The sequence below is a fragment of the Mus caroli genome, unplaced genomic scaffold (genome assembly GCF_978045245.1).
Source record: "Mus caroli unplaced genomic scaffold, Mus_caroli_1 scaffold_7, whole genome shotgun sequence".
Lineage (NCBI taxonomy): Eukaryota > Metazoa > Chordata > Mammalia > Rodentia > Muridae > Mus > Mus caroli.
Genome location: NW_028227262.1, coordinates 78,022,873 through 78,043,098, shown reverse-complemented (window position 1 = coordinate 78,043,098; position 20,226 = coordinate 78,022,873). Strand labels below are relative to the sequence as shown.

The following is a 20,226-nucleotide window of genomic DNA, read 5'->3' as shown; positions in this document are numbered from 1 at the left end:
TCCTTTCACAGGGAAGACTGGCTTCTTCAGACATCCCCAGGTCAGCTGGGACCTGCCTGCCCCGCTCTTCTCTCCATCCCACGCCACCCCTCAAGGCTATACATGCCACCCTTGCCCAGCTCCTGGGAAGGCAGCCTCGGACCCTGAAGCAGGGTGGTGTGTACCTTGGGGTCTTCCTTCGCTGCCAGGAAGAGGTCGTCCTTCAGCCCCTTCTGGCAGTGCTCACAGGAGCAGTCAAAGTAGTACTGTTTCTTCAGCTGCCGCCTGCGCTCCTCACTGAGGTGCAGGAAGTCTATGTAGGACACCGTCAGCTCCTCGCCTTCTGAGATCTTGCCCAGGGCCCGGAGCTCAATCCTGAAGCAAGACAAGAGAAAGTCAACAGAACCCCCGGCCGATTAGCATTCTCCAGGGCTTCCAGCAAGCCAGCTTCAATGGCAACAGCCTCCACTAAGGCGCTGAGAAAATGCCCACTTCCTCCAGAAAGGTCACAACCTAAAAGCAGAGCTATCACTCTCATCCAGTGTCACGTCTGCTCCATTCAGTTAACTTTTCTGGAACTGGTTCAGACAGACCAGATAGACCAGAACCTATAAAGGACCAGGATTGGTCTTAAAGCCCTATACAGCGACTATGCCCACAGTTTTATACACTCAACTACTGATCAGCTGTCACAGGATAGGAATAATAACAAGGAGAAAACAAGAAAAGATCCAGAAATCATTTTCCTAGTTTGAAGACCATATCCTCTGTAACACACATGTGAAGCTGCTGCCATCTCGGCCCATTCTGTGCTAAACCTTTTATGGTTCCTTGTACTTTATGCACAGGTTCAGTAGCTCAGGCCTACATTATGTAGAGAACGTATGCTCACTGGAGACCACCAAAGAAATCTGAATATAAAAAGCCTTGGGGCTCCTAGTCTGATTCACTTTCGAGTTTGTTAGAAGATGGTTCTAACTGTTCGTTAGCAACAGTATTTTACATTTCTATTTCCTCTCAGTCTAGGCATGGCGCTTTGGTTACTCAGAAAACTACCCGCCTTACGGTAAGTTTAATAACACAGAAGGCGCTGAAGTGAGAAAGACCGTTGACAGCCATCAGCTAACGGCACAGTGCCTCTCAGACAGGCACCTCTCAGCCATGCCTCTCTACCACAGTCAGACTGCAGGGCGGCGGGGGGGGGGGGGGGAGTTGGGGGGGAGAAGGGGGAGAAGGAAGAGAAGGAGGAAGAGAGGGAGGACGAGGGTCTGAGAAGGAAGAGAGGGAGAAAGAGGAAAAGGGTCAAGTCTCAGTCCTCAGTTATGTTCCTGTAGCCCCAGGAGCCTGGAGTTTCACTGCCCAGGTAGTAAGTGGCAGAAAGCAGCAGACTGGGGCAGAAATTCTTGGTCATCACTCTTAGAAAGATTGTCAAGCACCATGTGAAAAGCAAGACCCCAGCACCCCAGAAAGGTCCAAAGGCACGCCCTTCCCAGGCTTCTTTGAAGATACAGAAACAGATGCGGAGTGACAGGGATATGCAGGCCCCACTCTCTGGGCTGACTACTTAAGGTTCCAAAGCCTTGCGCGTAAGTGGGGGACATGTGATAATGTTGGGGGCCGAGCCCAGAGTGTGGCTCAGTAGAAGACTGCTTCCTAAGCATGCATGGAGCCGCGACCCACGGCTCAGCTCCCAGAACTGAAGTCAGGGAAGGGGAGAGAAAGAATGTGTATAAACCCAACTGAATGGTGCTTTGGAAAGCCTGTCTGCTGCCCAACTCTCACTCCTTCATTTCCCTTGAAAGGAGCAGGAAGAACCGGGGCACTTTCCATATTCTGTCTTATAAGATACAATTAAACTCCCAATTGTAGATAGGAGTCTGCATGTACGCGTTACTGATAACTCAACATTGGTTTGTTCTGAGGTAACTATTATCAACACAGGCACACACACATGTGCACAAACATACACAACCCAGATGCCACACAATAATATTGGCACACTGACTAGACCCAGTATTTCACGAAGTGCCTTGGCCCAGACAGCCACAGAATGAGGTAAGATGTTGGGAGCTATTAAGACAACTCTTGATCTCTAAATTGGGCCTCTCCCTCCGAGAAGAAAAAGGGGTCAAAAGCGGGCCACCGACACATGGATTCTGAGAACAACCACGGGATGTTCCAGCCCTAAGTCATCACCAATGTCCTGACCACACCCTGATACCACCAAGTTCCCGCTTCCCAGTGTAGCTGCCAAAAGAAAGAATTTCTATTGCCCCTCCTCCCATAAGTACTTCTCCTTTTGCTTGTATTGCCCCTCCCACTGATAAGTATCTGTACTTCCCCTTTTGCTTGTGCATTTAAGCCTTGGGCCTTTCTCAATACATTTGGGGCTTTGATGCATTCCAGAATGGTTTCTGTGTCGTTGTTCACACAAGGCCCTCGTCTCTCTCTACCCCACATTTGGTTCTTAGGAGGAGGTCCCCTTGAGACCCTCGAATAACTGGACCTGCTGGACGGGTCAGTAAGAGTGCTAGGAATTATAGCACAGACACTTCGAGGCTCAGAGGCGTGGCTGACTGAGCTCCAGGATGACTGACCTTCTGTGTCTCTCCCTCCCACGTTATAATCTGCTGGTAGAGGCGACATGGAAGGCAGCTATTTCTGAAGCTATAGTCTGCCGCCTCCACAGACCCTTGGCTCTCTGGATAGAACACAGTTTAAAATGTTAATCCCTGGTGGTGCCAGGCAGCTGGAGCTCTGGCATTCCAGGGATGCTTTCCAGTTGTCTCCGAAGGGCGTAGCTGAAGTGACAAAGACAAATGGGGGAGGGAGCTCCTGCTCACTGCTTTCTGAGAAGCCTGGTATTTCAACCTGTAGAGAACCCTCATTTCACAGAGAAGGCTGCCTACATGAGAGAAATAAGTCATTTCCCTCAAAATCCCAGTGGGAGGCAGAGCCAAGATTAGAATTTAGGTCCTTTGTACCCTTCAGACTGGCACAAAGGCTTTCAGCTGCCCCCAGGGTCTGTGACAGATACACGACCAAGGGCCTTATTTATATGGCTCCACTATAATGTTCTAAAATGTCCTATGTGAGCCACTCCTGGGCCGGTGAGGACAGTGGACGGCTCAAGTTGGAAGCATTCCTCTGCTGAGCTACATCTCCAGCCTTCATAGTCTATGTTTTGGGCATATTTGGGGGACTAAGTATTCCCCTGGAGACCCTTTACAGAGCCGGCCACCATAGTGACATATCATGATGCAGTGTGATTCAGTGGCAGTGGCAGATTGATTGGTACTTTCAGACACTCTCCTTCCCATGCAAGGACTCAGGTATATTGGATTGTTTCAATAGTGGGGGGAAAAGATCAAAACCAAAGTGAATGTGGTGGTGCATGCTGTAACACTCTTGAGGATTATGGGTTTGAGGTCAGCCTGGGCTACATAGGAAGTCCGGGGCCAGGGTGGGTTATTCAGTAAGCCCCTATTCCAGGAAAGAAAGGAAGAAAGAAAGAAAGAAAGAAAGAAAGAAAGAAAGAAAGAAAGAAAGAAAGAAAGAAAGAAAGAAAGAAAGAAAGGAAGGAAGGAAGGAAGGAAGGGAGAAAAAGGGAGAAAGAAAGAAAGAAAGAAAGAAAGAAAGAAAGAAAGAAAGAAAGAAAGAAAGAAAGAAAGAAAGAAAGGAAGGAAGGAAGGAAGGAGAAAGAGTTGGAGCAGAGAAGAAAAGGAGGAGGAGAAAAATGAAAGAAAACAAGAAGAGGGGAGAAAAGGTAGTAGGATGGTCACAGGAAGGGAGGAAAAAGGATTCACAAAATGAATTAACTTATGTCACTTAAATATAAAAAGATGTCTATAATCTCAGCTACTCCAAAGACTAAGGTGGTAAATTCAAGGTCTACCTGGACAAGAGAGCTCAAGGCAAGCCTAAACAAATTAGTGATGGTCTCAAAATAGAAAATAGAAAGGGAGCCGGGCGTGGTGGCGCACGCCTTTAATCCCAGCACTCGGGAGGCATAGGCAGTCAGATTTCTGAGTTTGAGACCAGCCTGGTCTACAAAGTGAGTTCCAGGACAGCCAGGGCTATACAGAGAAACCCTGTCTCGAAAAACAAAAACAAAAAAAAAAAAAGAAAGAAAATAGAAAGAGGCCTGGAGATATAGCTCAGTGGTAGACTGCATGTTTGACACCTCAGGCCTTAGGTTCAATCCCTAGGACTGGAGAGAAAAGAGAAGAGAAGTAGAGGTAAGGGCCATGGGGAGGAGAGAATCTATAGATCCCCACCCCATTTTATACTACAGATGCTTCTCAATACATAGCAGGGCATGTCCCAGTAAATTCACTGTATGTTAAAAACACTATAAGCATCTAATGTACTGAGCACCATGGTTTAGCTTTGCCTGCCTTAAATGTGCTCAGAACATGTTCAACAGACTATAGTTAGGCAAAATGAGCCAGCACGAAGCCTGTTTTATAGTGAAGGGACAAATGTCCCATAGTACGTTTATCACTGTCCTAAAGGTGAGAAATGTCATAGTTATATCCTTGTTTTCTTGTTATTACCATAAAACATAAAGACTGTTAAGTCAAACCACAGTAAGTTAGGAACTGCCTATACTCAGAATCAGGGGTTAAGAGAAAGATGAACAGTGATTAAATTAATCACTGCAGGAGCCAAGAATTGAGGGCTTAGCCCTGCCCCTTCCTCCACCCAGCTTCCTTGGTCAAATCTGATTCACCCCAAGACCCAGACCCCAATATTCTACAGTTCTGTAGTGGAGCTAACCACACTGCAAGCAAGCAACTCAACCAAGTGTCTTGCAGACATGGGGAACAACGCCAGAACCACATAGACTTAGAACTAAGGAGGGCCTGAGAGTTGCTTTTTTCAATGTTGTTTATTTTGTTATTTTTGTTTTGTTTGATTTGAAACAGGTCTTATGTAGCCCAGGCTGTCTCAAACTCATCTGTACCCACGGACCGTTAGAACTCCTGATTCTTCTGGCCTACAGCTCTACTGCCTATGTGCTTTTGACCTTCACACTACAGGTTTAGCCTAGGACATGGGGAGAGTGATCCAGTCACAAGCGGTACACACTGACACAGATATACCAACCATTCCTGCCCTCACTGCAAAGCTCAAATTTTGAAATACAACATTTTTGCTTTAAATCCACTTGAAGCCCAGTTTTTACGCCCAGACCAAGCAAAAGACCCATGTGGTCATCATTAAGAAAAACCCAGGGCATATGGAATTTTGGATGACCTAAATTTGTTTCCTGGCCATGGTCTTATTCCCTTTAAAATGAGAGCTGTGGTTGTTGGGTTGACAATTACTATGCCACAACATGAAAATGATCCATTTTCCACCAGAGGAACTGCCTGCACCATGGTATAGGCACGGCCCCATTAAGGCCAGACCGTCTGGTGTTACTGATGATGAACCAGCCTGCCTCCATCTTATGCTTAAAAGCCATCTTATAGTAAAAACAAACTAATTTTCCTGTTTATGACTACATCTGTCTGAAACCTTAACTACAAATAGTTCTGTACTGTCTGTTCCAGAATGGCAATCGCCTCTTTGTTTCAAAAAGTTGTTTGTAACCATTCTGCAAGTCTACTTTTGTTTCAGAAGGTTACATGAGCACCTGTGCCTACCTTGATATGACTGTCTGTTGTATAACTACCTTGTGGTGCCCACCTTGCAACTATATCTTTGTTTCTGGAGGCAACAACTTGTTACATTTATGTTCTGTTCCTGTAACCCTGCCTGGTTTGCCTGCCAAATCCCCTCATTTGTAAGGCCCCCCACCCCTGAGCTATAACAGCCTTGTCTTCCTCACATCCAATGCTGACCTCTCAAGCCCTACCTTAGCAAGAGGCAGCCCATGTACACAATTTTTTTTTTAATTTTGCTTTAATTACTTGCTTGTTTTAATTAATTTGGCCACATTGATTTGGGTCAGTGTCTTTCTCCTCCCAATAACAGTTTGAGTGCTACTAACATCAAAGATAGATATTCCCTAGACCCATCCATATTCTGCCCATGGATGTATGTCATAATCAATACATGGCTTTACTGAGGGGTATCTTCAAAAAACCTGATTTCCCCCTTGTAACAGGGCTGGCAGATACAAGATGTTCTAGATACAATCATATCTCTCAATCTAACTATCAGACTCTTAGAAAAATGGACCCTAAGGATATGGAAGTTTCTCTGGGGAGAGGGAAGGATCAGAGAGGAAGCTTGTCTCCTGGAAAGAGATTTCACACAGTTCTAACAACTTAGAGGATTAGACTGAAACTCAGATAATGACACCTCAATGGGGAAGCAAAACTGAACTTCGACCATGACTGTTCTGGTGTGCATATATCACAACTGTTGTGATGTGCATATATTATAACTGTTGTGATGTGCATATACCATGACTGTTGTGGTGTGCATATATCATGACTGTTCTGGTGTGCATATATCATAACTGTTGTGATGTGCATATATTATAATGGTTGTGATGTGCATATACCATGACTGTTGTGGTGCACATATATCATGACTGTTCTGGTGGGCATATATCATATCATGACTGTTGTGATGTGCATATACCATGTCTGTTGTGATGTGCATATACCATGACTGTTCTGATGTGCATATACCATGACTGTTGTGGTGTGCATATATCATGACTGTTGTAGTGTGCATATATCATGACTATTCTGGTGTGCATATACCATGACTGTTGTGCTGTGCATATACCATGACTGTTCTGATGTGCATATATCCCAGTCCCTCTACTTAAACTTTGACCTTCGGGACCTTAAAGATGGATGTGAGGGATTTGCTCATATTTTTGCTCTCCTCTCTCCAGCTTCCCAAAGTGACCTGAATTCATAAATCTTTTTCTGCTTTCCACTTTTAATTTGTCTCTTTTAATTAACTTCTTGTGGAAGGGTGGCCAGACCTGACATGGCACAAGCTGTGATCTCCTAGTTACCTGCTAGAAAGCAGCCTGGGACACAATAAAGACAAACAACACACACACACACACACACAATCCCCTCAGCTATTTAAAGAGGGAGAGAGACCTTGAGTCTACATGACTCCATCTTTCGTGTTACTAAGTCTTCCACACAGCTTAAGGAAATGGAGAGACTTTTTTCCAAAGCTGGGGACACCTACTTTCGTGCAGTTGCATCATGAGTCTGTCTATGATAACTGGTTTGTATATTTTTGTTGTCTTCATTATGTTGCTGTGTCAAAAAATTGTAATAAATTGTGTACCCTCTACTTTTTAAAAGTTCTATTTTTTATGTGCTAATTTTTTTTTGGCATGCCGAACTAAAGTGCATGTGTGGATTAAATTGAAATGTTGTGATCAGACATTAAAGCCTAATAAATATGTACTATTTTATAATTGTAAGTATTCTAAATATCTCACATCTTGTTAAAATGACATCTGTGGGAATGTTAAATGTCTCATAAACCTTTATTGATATATATATAGAGAGAGAGATAGATTTTGATAAAGATTTCCTTCCAAAACAAATTCTAAATATATAATTTTTATCCCACTCATATAATGAGTAACATAAAATTATTTTCAAAGATCTGTTAAATGTAAGTTTTTATTACAGCTGGACTATATACAGATTAATAAATACATGTCTTCTAACAATCTCTATGCTGTTCCTTTTTGTAATAAGGGTTATAGGAAATATAATCCCAACAAACAGTGACGCTTAAAATCTTGCTTTATTAAAATACATCTTGGGTATGATTACTTTTATAGACCATTTGTCTACAAATGGTTATGGTTTGTTTATTTTTATATAATACACTCAATGCCAAATTGGCTTGGAAGTAAATGCTCACATAAACTAGAGTTGTTAACTTGGTTGAGCTTAATTTTGGCTCATAGTCAAACTAAAATTTTTAGAAATAGAATAATGATAAAAAACAAAAAGTATATTTAATCAATGTGACCACATAGATAAAACAGAGATGGCAAATTGCCCTAAATCTTTCTTTAGGACAATTAACATAAGTTTTTACATTTATGAAACTTAAATCTGGCTGGAGAGAAGTCGCAGGAGTTAAGAGCACTGGCTACTTTACCATGGGATCCGGGTTCAACGCTCAGTACCCACAACTGGTTCACAACATGGGTTACAACTGTCACTAACTCCAGTCCCAGGAGACTGATGCCCTCTTCTGGCCTCTGTGGGTACTGCATGCACATGGAGCATAGACTTACATGCATGCAAAGCATCCTGACACATAAAAATAATAAATAAATAAATTTTCGAAATCTGCTTTGAAGGACAAAACTACAGAAACAATTCTGGTCAGGGTGTTCTCTCCTGGATCCGTATCCCAATTCTGGTTCTACTACATGGTCCCTATCACTTGAAAATACAAATTAACTTAGATGATTACCCACTGCAGGGTCCATTTAGGGATTTTAAGGATATTTTTTTACCATACTGCCTCTTTAAAAAAAATGCATAACCAAATAAGCTTCTCAATACCCTTACTGTAGCCAAACCTACAAAAGAAAAAAAACTAAAACTGAAATTATTGTCAGCCTTTGCGTGTGTGTGTGTGTGTGTGTGTGTGTGTGTGTGTGTGTAGAGAGAGAGAGAGAGTTATGCCTATTTAGAATATTCCTAACTTACAGAGTGATTATGAAATGTGTTTTGATGGACAAAGATTTAAATTTATTTATAAAATGTTGAAGCCAGGCAACCAAAGGCTTTCTCGGAGGCCCTGTTGAAAGGACAAGGGAACCTGATTCTGTGTCTAGGGCTGGAGCCTCAAAGGAGTGAAGGTTCTTTCCCGGGAACTGACTTTTCTTCCTGAAGAGACTGCAGTTATCAGTCTCAAGGCTGCTGTGTGCCGGGTCTGATACCCTTGAGATACAGTGCGTTCCCCTTGTGCAATATTGCTAGATTAGCTTCCTGCTGACTTTGTCCCATTGTGTGATGTATTGTACGGTTAGCTTTCTGCTGACTCGGTCCTGTTTTTCTCCAACAGAGTGTATGTAAGATTGTGTACTTCCCAATAAACCTTCTTGGCATAAGACACGGCTTGCGCAAGATCACCTGACCCCAGCTTTCCTGTCCTCTTTATCTCCCCATCTTCTGGTCCTCCCCATTAGGTCTCTGTCACTAAGGAATGACAGTGGGTCCAGGTCAATAAAATTTGATCTAGCAGATAAACAAATAATGCATAATATGTAAAAAAAAAGTTAACTTTAATAATTAAAAATCAAAATTAGTTGCAGAGTCTCCAAATAAACAAAACCCCAAATGATTCTATCAACTGAAGGAAAAGAAGACATCACATCGAAGACTCCATTCTGATTGAAAGATCAGGACTATACCCGGGAACTTCTAACTCACTCCTAAGAGACAGGGAAGGTTCTCACATCGTCTGAGAGCACGTTAATGAGGACTTCACCATGCTGCACAATACCTACTTCCAATGCCACTGACGAGCGAGTATTCCAAGTTATTAAACATTGCTCTCACTTTTTATGTTTCTTATTCGTTGTGTAATTAGATGTTAGAAATTACTTATGAAATCCATTATTCTATGTGGTAGATTTCTAACTGATAAAATAATACTAATTTTCATTTCAATGAATTTAAAATATTGTGTTCTTTCATTTGATCATCCTTTTTTTTTTTTTTTTTTTTTTTTTTTTTTTTTTTTTTTTTTTGGTTTTTCGAGACAGGGTTTCTCTTTATAGCCCTGGCTGTCCTGGAGCTCACTTTGTAGACCAGGCTGGCCTCGAACTCAGAAATCCGCCTGCCTCTGCCTCCCGAGTGCTGGGATTAAAGGCGTGCGCCACCACGCCCTGCTTGATCATCCTTTTTGTTGTGACTTTTGCTTACCCTAAACCCTACCTTATTTAAAATTAATGTCTGAAAGAGTCAAGTATTTTCATTGTTGTTATAAATGCACATATATTATAAATACATAAATATATTTTCTCATTGTTCAGTATAATTTGGACAAAACAAAAATATTTAGTTTTTAAATTAAATTTCACTCCATTTACTCTACCTAGAAATGTCCAAAAATTTGGGTAAACTCTTCTTATCGGAATTATACAGAGGATACCATTTCCTAATAACAGCAACATTCATGATAGTTTATACCTTAAGCACTAGTGTTTATTGATTTAATTAATATCCAAAATGTCCTTTAGCACAAATAGCTAGGATTAAAAATTCATTAAACAATTTTTACTAATAAAAAAAAAAAGAAACAATACTACAGTGACTCATTTGAAAGTCCCATTTCTAAAAATTTAAGTATAAGTAAGATGACTCATAGAGTGTAAATAACTGTGAATACAGGGGATTAGATTTGTTATCCTAGGTCACATGTAAGTGTTCAGTCCGACACAGTGTTTAAAAAATCAGATCCAGATCATGATGGATAATAGGCTTGATATGATCCAGAAGTTTCTTCCTCCGTGGCCTTTACCAGCTCTGCCTCTGTCCTGAGACTGCTGTCCTGCCCGCTACTCAGCCTCACTTATATCAGATCCTTTGAATAAGCCTTCCTAGCCCTGAGGGACCTCACAATATTTAATAAGTAATATGTTACCTACACATGTACAAAATGTGATGCTTGGCCAGAAAGCGGAGCTGTGAATGGAAACTCCTGAAAAGAAGCTGTGTCTCCAGAGACTGGTTAGCATTACAGTCTGTAGGGAGGTTTGAATGTTGCCCTTCCAGAGGCCAGTTATCTTCTCATAGGCTAGCTCTAGCCCTCCAAAAGAGCCGGCCCTTTCCTGCTTCTATGTCAGAACTAGCTAGAATCAATTAACTTAGCGGACTACTAGTATTCACCCAGCCCAAAAGCTACTGATGTCAGCAGATGACACAGTGAGCCCATTGAAAGCTTCTTCCCAATTTTGCTGCACCTGCCTCTCTGATGTACCTATCAAGGTATCTTAAACTTGCCTTGACTTATGACTTTCTTTGTTCTGTGAAGTCATATCGAAATAAAATAAAAACAAAACCTTCATAAAACCGCTACCGTGGTGGAACATGGAATTTAGGGCAACCTAAATCTATGTTCCTGGGCCATGGTCACTCAAAACGGTTTAGTTCAAAATAAACTATCTCTTAAAACAAAAAAGTTTAAAGTAAAATGCTACCTACACCACATGTTCACAGTTTTAATCCGTTAAAAAGTACACAATGAATACATATTTACCAAAAAACATCCCAGCTCTGGGAGCTATTGGTGAGAAGCTGGGTCTACACACAAGCACACGGTTAATTGGTGGGTTAGTAATAAGCAGTCTCCCTTCATGGCAAGCGGACTTTAAAGAGCCAGTGTACTTTGGGGCTGAAATAACTGGAAGGTTCACACACTGAGATAAAAGTAGAGAAGTAAGGAGTGAGAGGGGGGCTGGTGAGATGGCTCAGTGGGTAAGAGCACCCGACTGCTCTTCCGAAGGTCCAGAGTTCAAATCCCAGCAACCACATGGTGGCTCACAACCATCCGTAACAAGATCTGGCGCCCTCTTCTGGAGTGTCTGAAGACAGCTACAGTGTACTTACATATAATAAATAAATAAATCTTTAAAAAAAACAAACAAAAAAAAAACAAAAACAAAAACAAAAAAAAAAGGAGTGAGAGGGAGGGAAGACAGCAAACAAAATAAAACATAGGCAAGTGAGAGGCGGGCAGGCGAGGAGGAAGTCGTGACTTCAACGACAGGAAAAATGGCACTTCGGTGAAGCCAAGACACTGCAGTACAGGGCATGACACGTGACAGCAGCCAAGCAGTCAGGAAAGGCTGTCCCCAGGAAGCCAGGCACGTGAGGGAGATGGGTCAGACAAACACGGACATGTGAGAAGACTGACCCACCTCATCTGCGTGTGAAACATGGATTTCACTGCCTCATGACTGAAAGACAAAACAGACACCCACGAGGAAGTCAATACCACTGCAGCCCCAAGAGAGCACAGCATTGTGGGCTCACGCAATCAGGGCATTGACAGTCACCACCAACCTCACCCCTGCTAGCTGGGCTCCCCTGCCAGGAACAGTGAGAGCCCACTGGGAACAGGGTTACAAAATGGAGTCACAGAGAGATTCACTGCTGAATAACTGACCTCCTTTCCCAAGTCCTCAGTGTCCACTTAGCGTACAACAGTGAGATTGTTGTAAGACAATGTATCTGAGAAGAGAGTGCTGAGAAAAATGTAGAGATGATTTTCCTGTCCCAGTGACTAGCATGGTGCATAAATAAGCACGGCCTTTTTGGTGACTCTCTTTGGGGGAGAGTTCTGAATTGCATATGGAGAGAGTACTTATTGTGGTTAAAATGGGGCCACTGATACCATGTCCAGGCTGATTTCCAGTGTCGCAGGCAGATAGGCAGTGACTGTAATGACCTCCTCTCTTGCACAAAAGCAAACAGATCCAGGGAACACATGACCACTCACAATTAGTAGATACAAAGAAGCTACAGCAGACACCAGAGATGCCCTGAAGCACGGGTCCTAGGTTCATTAATTATTACACCGTCAGAATAGGGGCCTGGGGTCACCAGCACTTACAGAAGGGCCATCTGGGAATTGTGCATAGCTAAATGTGATTATCTCAGTCAACCAGGCTAAACCTGGGTAATGTATCCTCTAAAAAGATTCCATGAGGTCTAGGTCAATTGTCCCTAGAGGCTTAGACCCAAGAGTACAATGTGCTAGAAATTATTATTCTCAGAGTCCAAAATAACTTTTCCCAATCTTTGTCATCTCTCTCAACTGCTTTAGATGCTGGGGTCAGGAACAGAAAGGAAATAAGAACTCATAGCTTTGGCTCTGTGGCCACTTCAATCTGGTTCTCAGCTGAGACCCAGAAACCACTGTCTCAAGGAAGGTTTAGGAGAAAGCTGCTGGTGGGTGGCTCAAAGTTGGCTTTCATCTGTCATGTGCCCCACTCCTAAGATCCAAGTGTCTGCCCACGTGTCTTTGATCTGTGCCTTTCTGGGGGCAAAGGGCTGAACCCTGAGGACTGCGTCACCTGGGTTCTTTTGCTCTTTGGCCTCTGGGTGAGGTTGGCCAAGTGGAAGAGAACAGGTTTGAAGTTGTTAGCCTGTATTTCCAGCAGTGCCTAACTTCTGTGCAGGAGCAGTTGTATGGCACAGCTCAGTGGAAGGAGCCATCTTTCCAAGCACATTGTTCAGGCTTCACCCTCCAGACCTCCCCAGCCTGAGCTGCACCATCAGGCGACCCAGGCTGTTTATCGATCCTATTCTTTTTGTACCTGGTCCTTCCCAAACCCTGCCCACACCCTTGTAAATTGTCTTTTTACTAAATTCTGTCTGACTCTACTCCTTTGAATGTGCTTTCTACTTTCTCATAGACCTTAGCTAGCACAGGCTACTGCCAAGCACTTTTTTTGGCTCTAGGCAAATAATCCCAGAGGTCAAGTTTTAGAGCAGTAGTTAATGATTTATCCAATACATGGAGGCAGACCTAGAGATTCAGAAACGGACAAGGTAGAATTCTTCTGCATCCACCTCAGTTCCTGCCTCTCCTCAGTCTGGAGTGAGACTCTGAGCTGCCGAACATTGGCAGTGCGTGGTAGTCCACGTTTACAAGTTTGACTTTGGTTGAAATCAAGTGCAAAACTGCCCAATCCCCGTTGCACTCACTTGCCATTGTTGAATATGACAGTGCAGTTTGGCCAGCAGTCATGGTTCACCAGGCCCAGGTTGGGGAAGATGCCCACGCCCACTGCCTGTAGCCCTCTCTGGTCACTGAGAGTGAAACCGTTGCAGTTGATCTACCCAGAGGACAAGAGAAAAGATTCAGTCAACAGGCACAAATCCAGTACAGATTATCACCCTAGGTGTTGACGAAGTTTGGAAACTAGAGGGCCTTATGAGTCTGAGAAAGGGACAGGTAGGGAGGCGGGGCAGGGTGTTAACAAAGATGGGGTGGGGGGGACAATAGGGGTGGAGAGAGGATCAGAATATAGTATATGCATGTGTAATTACAAATAGCAAAAATGCTCAATCTTTTAAAAGGGAGATTTTTATCCTGAAGTCTTGTTTTCTGTGTGACTCCAAGTGGCCCACGAGATGTGTGCCATGGAAGGAGTCCCATGTTTAGCAAAACCCTACCACTTTGAAACTCTCAGTAGTTCCAGTCTAATAAGACCAAAGACAGGAATGCTGGTGGCTAATGCCATATCTGCGTCTCAGGAGTTGTTTTAAGTATCCATCTTGGTTTATCTTTCCATATTCCGGTGTGGGGTGTGTGTGTGTGTGTGTGTGTGTGTGTGTGTGTGTGTGTGTACAAATCAAATAAGAGCAAATACTCTTGATCTAGGAGAGGTGGCACTCACTTGTGTCCCAGCACTTGGGAGGTAGATATAACAGGTTTGGGAATTCAAAGCCAAATAAGTAGAAAAATGAAGAGAGAAAATATGGTAGGATAAACCAGCATCATTTTACGTTTCTGTCCTTTCCAGACTTTAAGCCTTCTCTCCTGAGTCTGTTCCAACTGCTTCTGGAAGCTTCCTAGCTGGACAATACCCAGAGTCACCATGGCCTCTCTATTATGAGAAATCTTATTGGAAGGTTCTGGTTTATTTTTACTGGGCTCAATTAGGAGTCTGACTCTGAGTTCAGAACCAGAAGGGCGGTATGCATTCCTGTCACACCTGGGAAGCAAGAGGACACTCTTCACGTTTCCGGCTGCCTGGGCTAGAGGCCATTGTCATGGAAACAGGAAACATCACCCAGGGAAGCTGGGGTTTCCGTCCATCTGAAAAAGTCTATGTTCCCAAAGGGGAAGAAGGGAAGGAGGGAGGAGACAGACACGGGGGACAGAGCAGGGGTGGTGGAGGGGATGAAAAGCCATACCACACCAAAGATGTGTGAGATATACTGCATGCTGAACTGCTGGCTCTGGGGCGGCCAGTACTGCAAGAACGTGTCCACGTCTACTCGGAGTTCCTTCTGCTCTTCCTCCCCAAAGTGCTCCACGTGGTTCTGCAAGTCATCCACGGACACCAGGCAGCCCTCTGTGAGCCCAGTGCCCTCTCTCTCCACCCGCCACATGATGCGGGCGGCCAGCCTGGGAAGAGAGGGGAGGACAGCATTAGGGAGGACTAGACACACTCGTCATTCATTCATTCATTCATTCGGAGATGTATTTATTGTGGGTCTAGTAGACGAGGACAGGCAGCCTGGCGAGACTGATGGAGCCGCAGCCTGCAGATTCCTAATGTCCTCAGGAGATGAGACTCTTGACTGTCACACCCTATAAGCCCTGCAAACACTTTCTATTATCACTGTCCTCACGCACTTCGCTTCCGAGTCAGCCTGGCTTCCTACAGGCCTGCCCACATCCCAGTACCAACACCTTCTTCCAAGAGAGCCACCAACATTCGGGAGCCCTCAGCAGAAACTCTCATACTAGGCCCCGAGCCTCCTAGCAACCGCCCCATGTGGAAGTCTGCATCTTCAACGCACGCACATGCCTGAACTTCAAGGAGGACCACTGTAAAGGGAGCTCCGTGACTTAGAAAATCTTCTCTTATGAGAGTCACAGGCTGTTAACTGCATGTCTGTCAGAGCTTCGCTTTTACTCGTGTTCCCCAGAGAAAAGAGAAACTATTTCTTCACAATGTGTGCTTTCCGGAGGAGCTCTGTGGGGTCCCATGCGCCTCTCTAGGAGCGCACTTGGAATCGGAGGTAGAGACCCCCAGTGTTCCTCTCAGGCCTAAAGAAGTGAGCGGAATAAAGGACCTGAGGCACTGGCACTCGGCCTGGCATCCTGAGACCCGAGAACGCTGGCACCTCTGCCATCCCATTTGGAAATCCCAAGTCCTATCGTGGGCACCAGCTCTGACCTGATGTTCTCGTTGGGCACTTTCCCGTATCTCTTGATGGCAGCGCACTCGTTCTTGTGGTTCAGCCAAGCATCCTTCTGGCACGTGCGGTCGCAGTAATGGGCGAACTTGCACTGCCCGCAGCGATGGAGCTTCTCCTGCCTCTTAAAGCAGGTGTGGCACACGAAGTTAATGAGGCTGAAATGCAGACAGGGAGAAAATGAAGACAGGAAGTGTGGGGTCTGGAGAGATGGCTCAGTGATTAAGAACAAATATCGCTCTTGCAGAGGAGCCAAGTTTGGTCCCAGCATTTATGCCGGTGGCCTATTACCACCCCTAAAGCCAGCTCCAGAGGATCGACGCCTCTGGCCTAAGATGCCACTCACTCTTGTGCCCATATATACATATGCATAATTTTAAAAATATATAAATCATTTTTTTAAAAGAAGGGGTGCCTTTGCCCATATTTTGTTGCAAATAACACATTACCACAAGTAAGGTAAGCCAGAGAGAGACAGAGATACAGAATCAGAGAGAGGGAGGAAGGGAGGTAGAGAGGGAGAGAGAGAGAGAGAGAGAGAGAGAGAGAGAGAGAGAGAGAGAGAGAGAGAACATGAGAACTACCTAGCTGGATGGCACACCTGCAATCCCAGCCTTCAGAAGGCAAAGGTGGGGGTTGGGTTGTGTGTGCGAGTTTGAAGCCAGCCTTAACAACAAAAGGGATAAAGAAGACAGATTTACTTTAGTTCACAGTTGAAAGTGTCTGCTAAAGAGCTAATCCCATCCAGAAGAGGCCTTTAGAATAAGACCTTAATTTTGAAAATTGAGAATCTAAAGTTGAGAACGATAAAGACCACATTCTGAGGCAGGACTGGGACCCAGCTCCCCCATCTGCAGTAATATACTCTTTCCATGCACCCTGGTTTGGGGACAGTCTTAACGTGTCCCCATGGTTAAACGTATGAGTTGTAATTCCCATCTAGAAGTATTAAGAAAGTGGAAACAATTAAACTATGTGTTTTGAGGCGGCGCCTCTGGGAGACAGGGTTAATCAAGATATCAGAGTGGAGCGACTCTCCCAGGTATTCCTTAGGACTGGGCTTGTAGCTTAGAGGTACAGGCTCAGCACAGGCAAGGTCCTGGGTTCAGTCCCAATAGTAATAATAATAATAATAATAATAATAATAATAATAATATAATAATAACAACAACAACAACCCAAACAGAGCTGCAGAGATGGCTCAGTGGATAAAGGTGTTTGCTGCCAAACCTACCTACATGAGTTCAGGTTTCAGGATTCCCATGGCAGAAGAAAAGAACTCCTGCAAACTGTCCTCTGACCTCCACATTTGTGACACATCCATGCATATGCACATGTGCTCACATTATTGTGCACAAGATGTGTTTAAAATGCCCCCAAATAATCAGTTTTAAGAGGAGAAAGGTTTATAAGAGCAGGCTTTAACTCATGGCTTTGGAGCTGTTGTCTGGCCCCTTACTTTTAGACCTACGTCAAGATAGTAGTAAATCCTGACAGGAGTGCAGGGCAGAGGAAGCCAGCTGCTCACCAGCTGGGAAGCAAATAGAAAAAGAGCTGTGGCCAGGATCCTGGAACCCCATTCACCAGCACACTTCCCAGTGAATTTACTTTCTTCCATCAAGCCCCACCTCCTAAAGAACCCACTACCCCCACTAGGACCACAGGCTGGAACCAAACCTTTAACATATGGGCCTTTGGGGGGACAATCAAGGTCTAAACTGTAGAATTCTGCTGTGCCCCCAAAGGCTCATGCCCATCTCATGAAACATCCAATCTACCTCCATGATAGGTTCTGACAAGTATTTCATTAAGATAGGCAGCATACCTCATGGCCAGAAGGTTGTTCAGGACACTCTGTTATCTAACTGGAAGTGTAGGGTTCACGTTTCTTCTAGCTGCTCTCAGTGCAGAATTCCAAATAGTCAAGGTCATTTTGAGCTGTCTGGTCATCTTTTATACCAGTATAAAAGATGTACCCGAAGTATGGAGTCATCTGAAAGTCTGAGAGCCTGACTTAGTTTGGGAAGGAAGAGGAACAAGTGTCCACCTCTGGTTCAGAAACACACATCTAAGTCAGGAAGGAATCTGAAGAGGGCAGGGGTTAGATGTAGGCACAGTCATGCTGGCCGTCAGTTATTACTCCATATCCATCTGTTCAGGGGCATCCTACACCTGCTCTGATAGATTATTTCCAGATGGATGTTCTAGAACACTCTTTTTTAATAGAGTCTCCTCATGTTTTTACTCATATATGTATATTCTGTATTTCATGAATTAAATTTGTACCTACTTTTTGAACTAAACAAAATTATTATAAAACACAATTCCCATCAGTGTCTATGCCTCAGATGTTAAATACTGGAGGTTGTGGGTATAACTCAATGCTATTTTTTTTTTCAATAAAATTTAATGGTTGGCGAGATGGCTCAGCTGGTGAAGGCACTTGCCACTAAGCCTCATGATCTGAGTTCAATCCCTTGGTCCCTCAAGGTAAAAGAAGAGAACTCACTCTTGCTGCCTGACCCCTGGCCTCCGTACATCTGGCAGGTGAGACCTTGTCAAAAGCAAAAATCAAACCAAAGCTGGACTGCCCTCTGGAACCCAGAGGTGTTTTACAGCCCCATCTCTCACTGTTACAATGGCTGCTCATTTCTTATCTATTTAAAATACTAGGGTATGAAGTATCATAGGATTGGTATTATGCTCTGTGACCAGAGCCAGCCTGAACTGTTCAGGAACTTCAGAAATGACTCATGTAGCTGAGGCCACACTGTGTGTCAAACTAACTTCCCGGGGGGGGGGGGGACAAGTTTTTCTAGGATAAGTAATATGGTCATCATGTGAAGTTCAGTTGACAACGATTACTTTAGACCTGTGCTGTCACTGGTTAGGAGGCAAGATAGACTGTTGTTGGATTGTTTAGAATCACTGGTGTGTGGTGATTTTAAAAAAGGTTGACCAGCAGAGCCCCCCCCCCATCACCACACATCACCCTTGGGTGGGCACCAATGTGATGAGCAAATGTGTGGTGAAGAGATGAGGGAGAGGGGAAGCTAAAGAATGATAGGACTGGAGCTTTGATGGACAAACTGATGAGGGACAGCCTGATGTGAGGGGCAGCCTGATGTGAGGGACAGCCTGATGTGAGGGACAGCCTGATGTGAGGGACAGCCTGAGGTGAGGGACAGCCTGCCTGCACTGCCATCTGAAGCCATGGTGATGTCCAGGCTGTGCTGCCACAGGGGCTATGTTGGGGTCCATGACCCTGCTGCAGCAGGATCTGTGTCTATGTCCATGGGCCACATTATCGCCATAGGTCATATGGATGTCTATATCTGGGCTGCCACATTAATGTCAAAGGGCTGAGCCCCTCACTTGGGCAATGCTGGAGAGCTGGCCCCAGTGGCTTGGGCTCAGGAGAGCTGGCAGGCTGGCCAACTCAGCTACCACCCAGGCTCAGATCCAGGGCTCTGAGTTGCCCAACATTTACCCCGTCTCTGAACTGCTGGAGTGTGTGAGGGGGCCTTTCCTGCAGAGCCAAAGCTGCAGGATCTCCATAATACAAGGCAACAACAGTAGGACATTCAAGAGGAAAACTGGTGAGAATACAGTAGTAATAGTGTAGCAGAAGCCAGAGGTCTTGAACCAGACCAATGACTCATTGCAACAAGCATTTGCAAGAAAAGCTGTTTGGGCAAAAGGGTATCACTGTGTGACACACTGTAACACACTGAAGCTTCCACAGTAAAATGTTTTGTTTTGTTTTGTTTTGTTTTGGGGGGAGTTGCAAGGGCAGAGGGCAAACATGGAGGGATTAGGAGATAAGGGGGATTGAGTGCATGATGTGAAATTTACAAAGAATCAATAAAAAGTTTAAATTTTAAAAAGATGTATTTATTTAATATACAGTATTCTGTATGCATATATGCCTGCACACCAGAAGAGGGCACCAGATCCCATTATAAATGGTTATGAGCCACCATGTGCTTGCTGAGAATTGAACTCGAGATCTCTAGAAGAGCAACCCTTAATCTCTGGAGTCATCTCTCCAGCCCTAAGAAGTTTTTTTAAATTTAAAATGGTTGACTTTTAGTTAGTTTTATTTTTGTTATTTGATGTTTTGTTTCGCTTTTTAAGAGATTTTAAGAGATTATGTGTTTGTGTGCCTCTGTGAGGCTATGTGCACTAGAATTCAGATGCCTTGCATGACATCAAGTCAGTTGGAGTAGACGTTGCAGGCATATGATATGGGTGCTAGAAACTGAACTTGGGTCCTCAGCAAAAGTAGTACAGATTCTTAACTGCTGGGCCATCTTTCCACCATGTTTTGTTTTTTGATAGGGTC

General features: G+C 44.2%; 1 protein-coding gene across 2 annotated transcripts in view; it reads right to left on the bottom strand.

Moving 5' to 3' along the window:
- Window positions 1-20,226, bottom strand: part of Smyd1 (SET and MYND domain containing 1) — a 51,611-nt gene that overhangs the window by 11,733 nt on the left and 19,652 nt on the right. The window contains exons 2-6 of one of the 2 annotated variants that reach the window (XM_021164680.3): window positions 15,863-16,039; window positions 14,871-15,084; window positions 13,656-13,786; window positions 11,864-11,902; window positions 165-354 (exon numbers count right to left, since the gene is read on the bottom strand). In XM_021164680.3, coding sequence (XP_021020339.1) covers window positions 165-354; window positions 11,864-11,902; window positions 13,656-13,786; window positions 14,871-15,084; window positions 15,863-16,039 — 751 coding nt within the window. The remainder of the gene's footprint in view (window positions 1-164; window positions 355-11,863; window positions 11,903-13,655; window positions 13,787-14,870; window positions 15,085-15,862; window positions 16,040-20,226) is intronic. The other variant, XM_021164681.3, reaches the window with a different exon arrangement.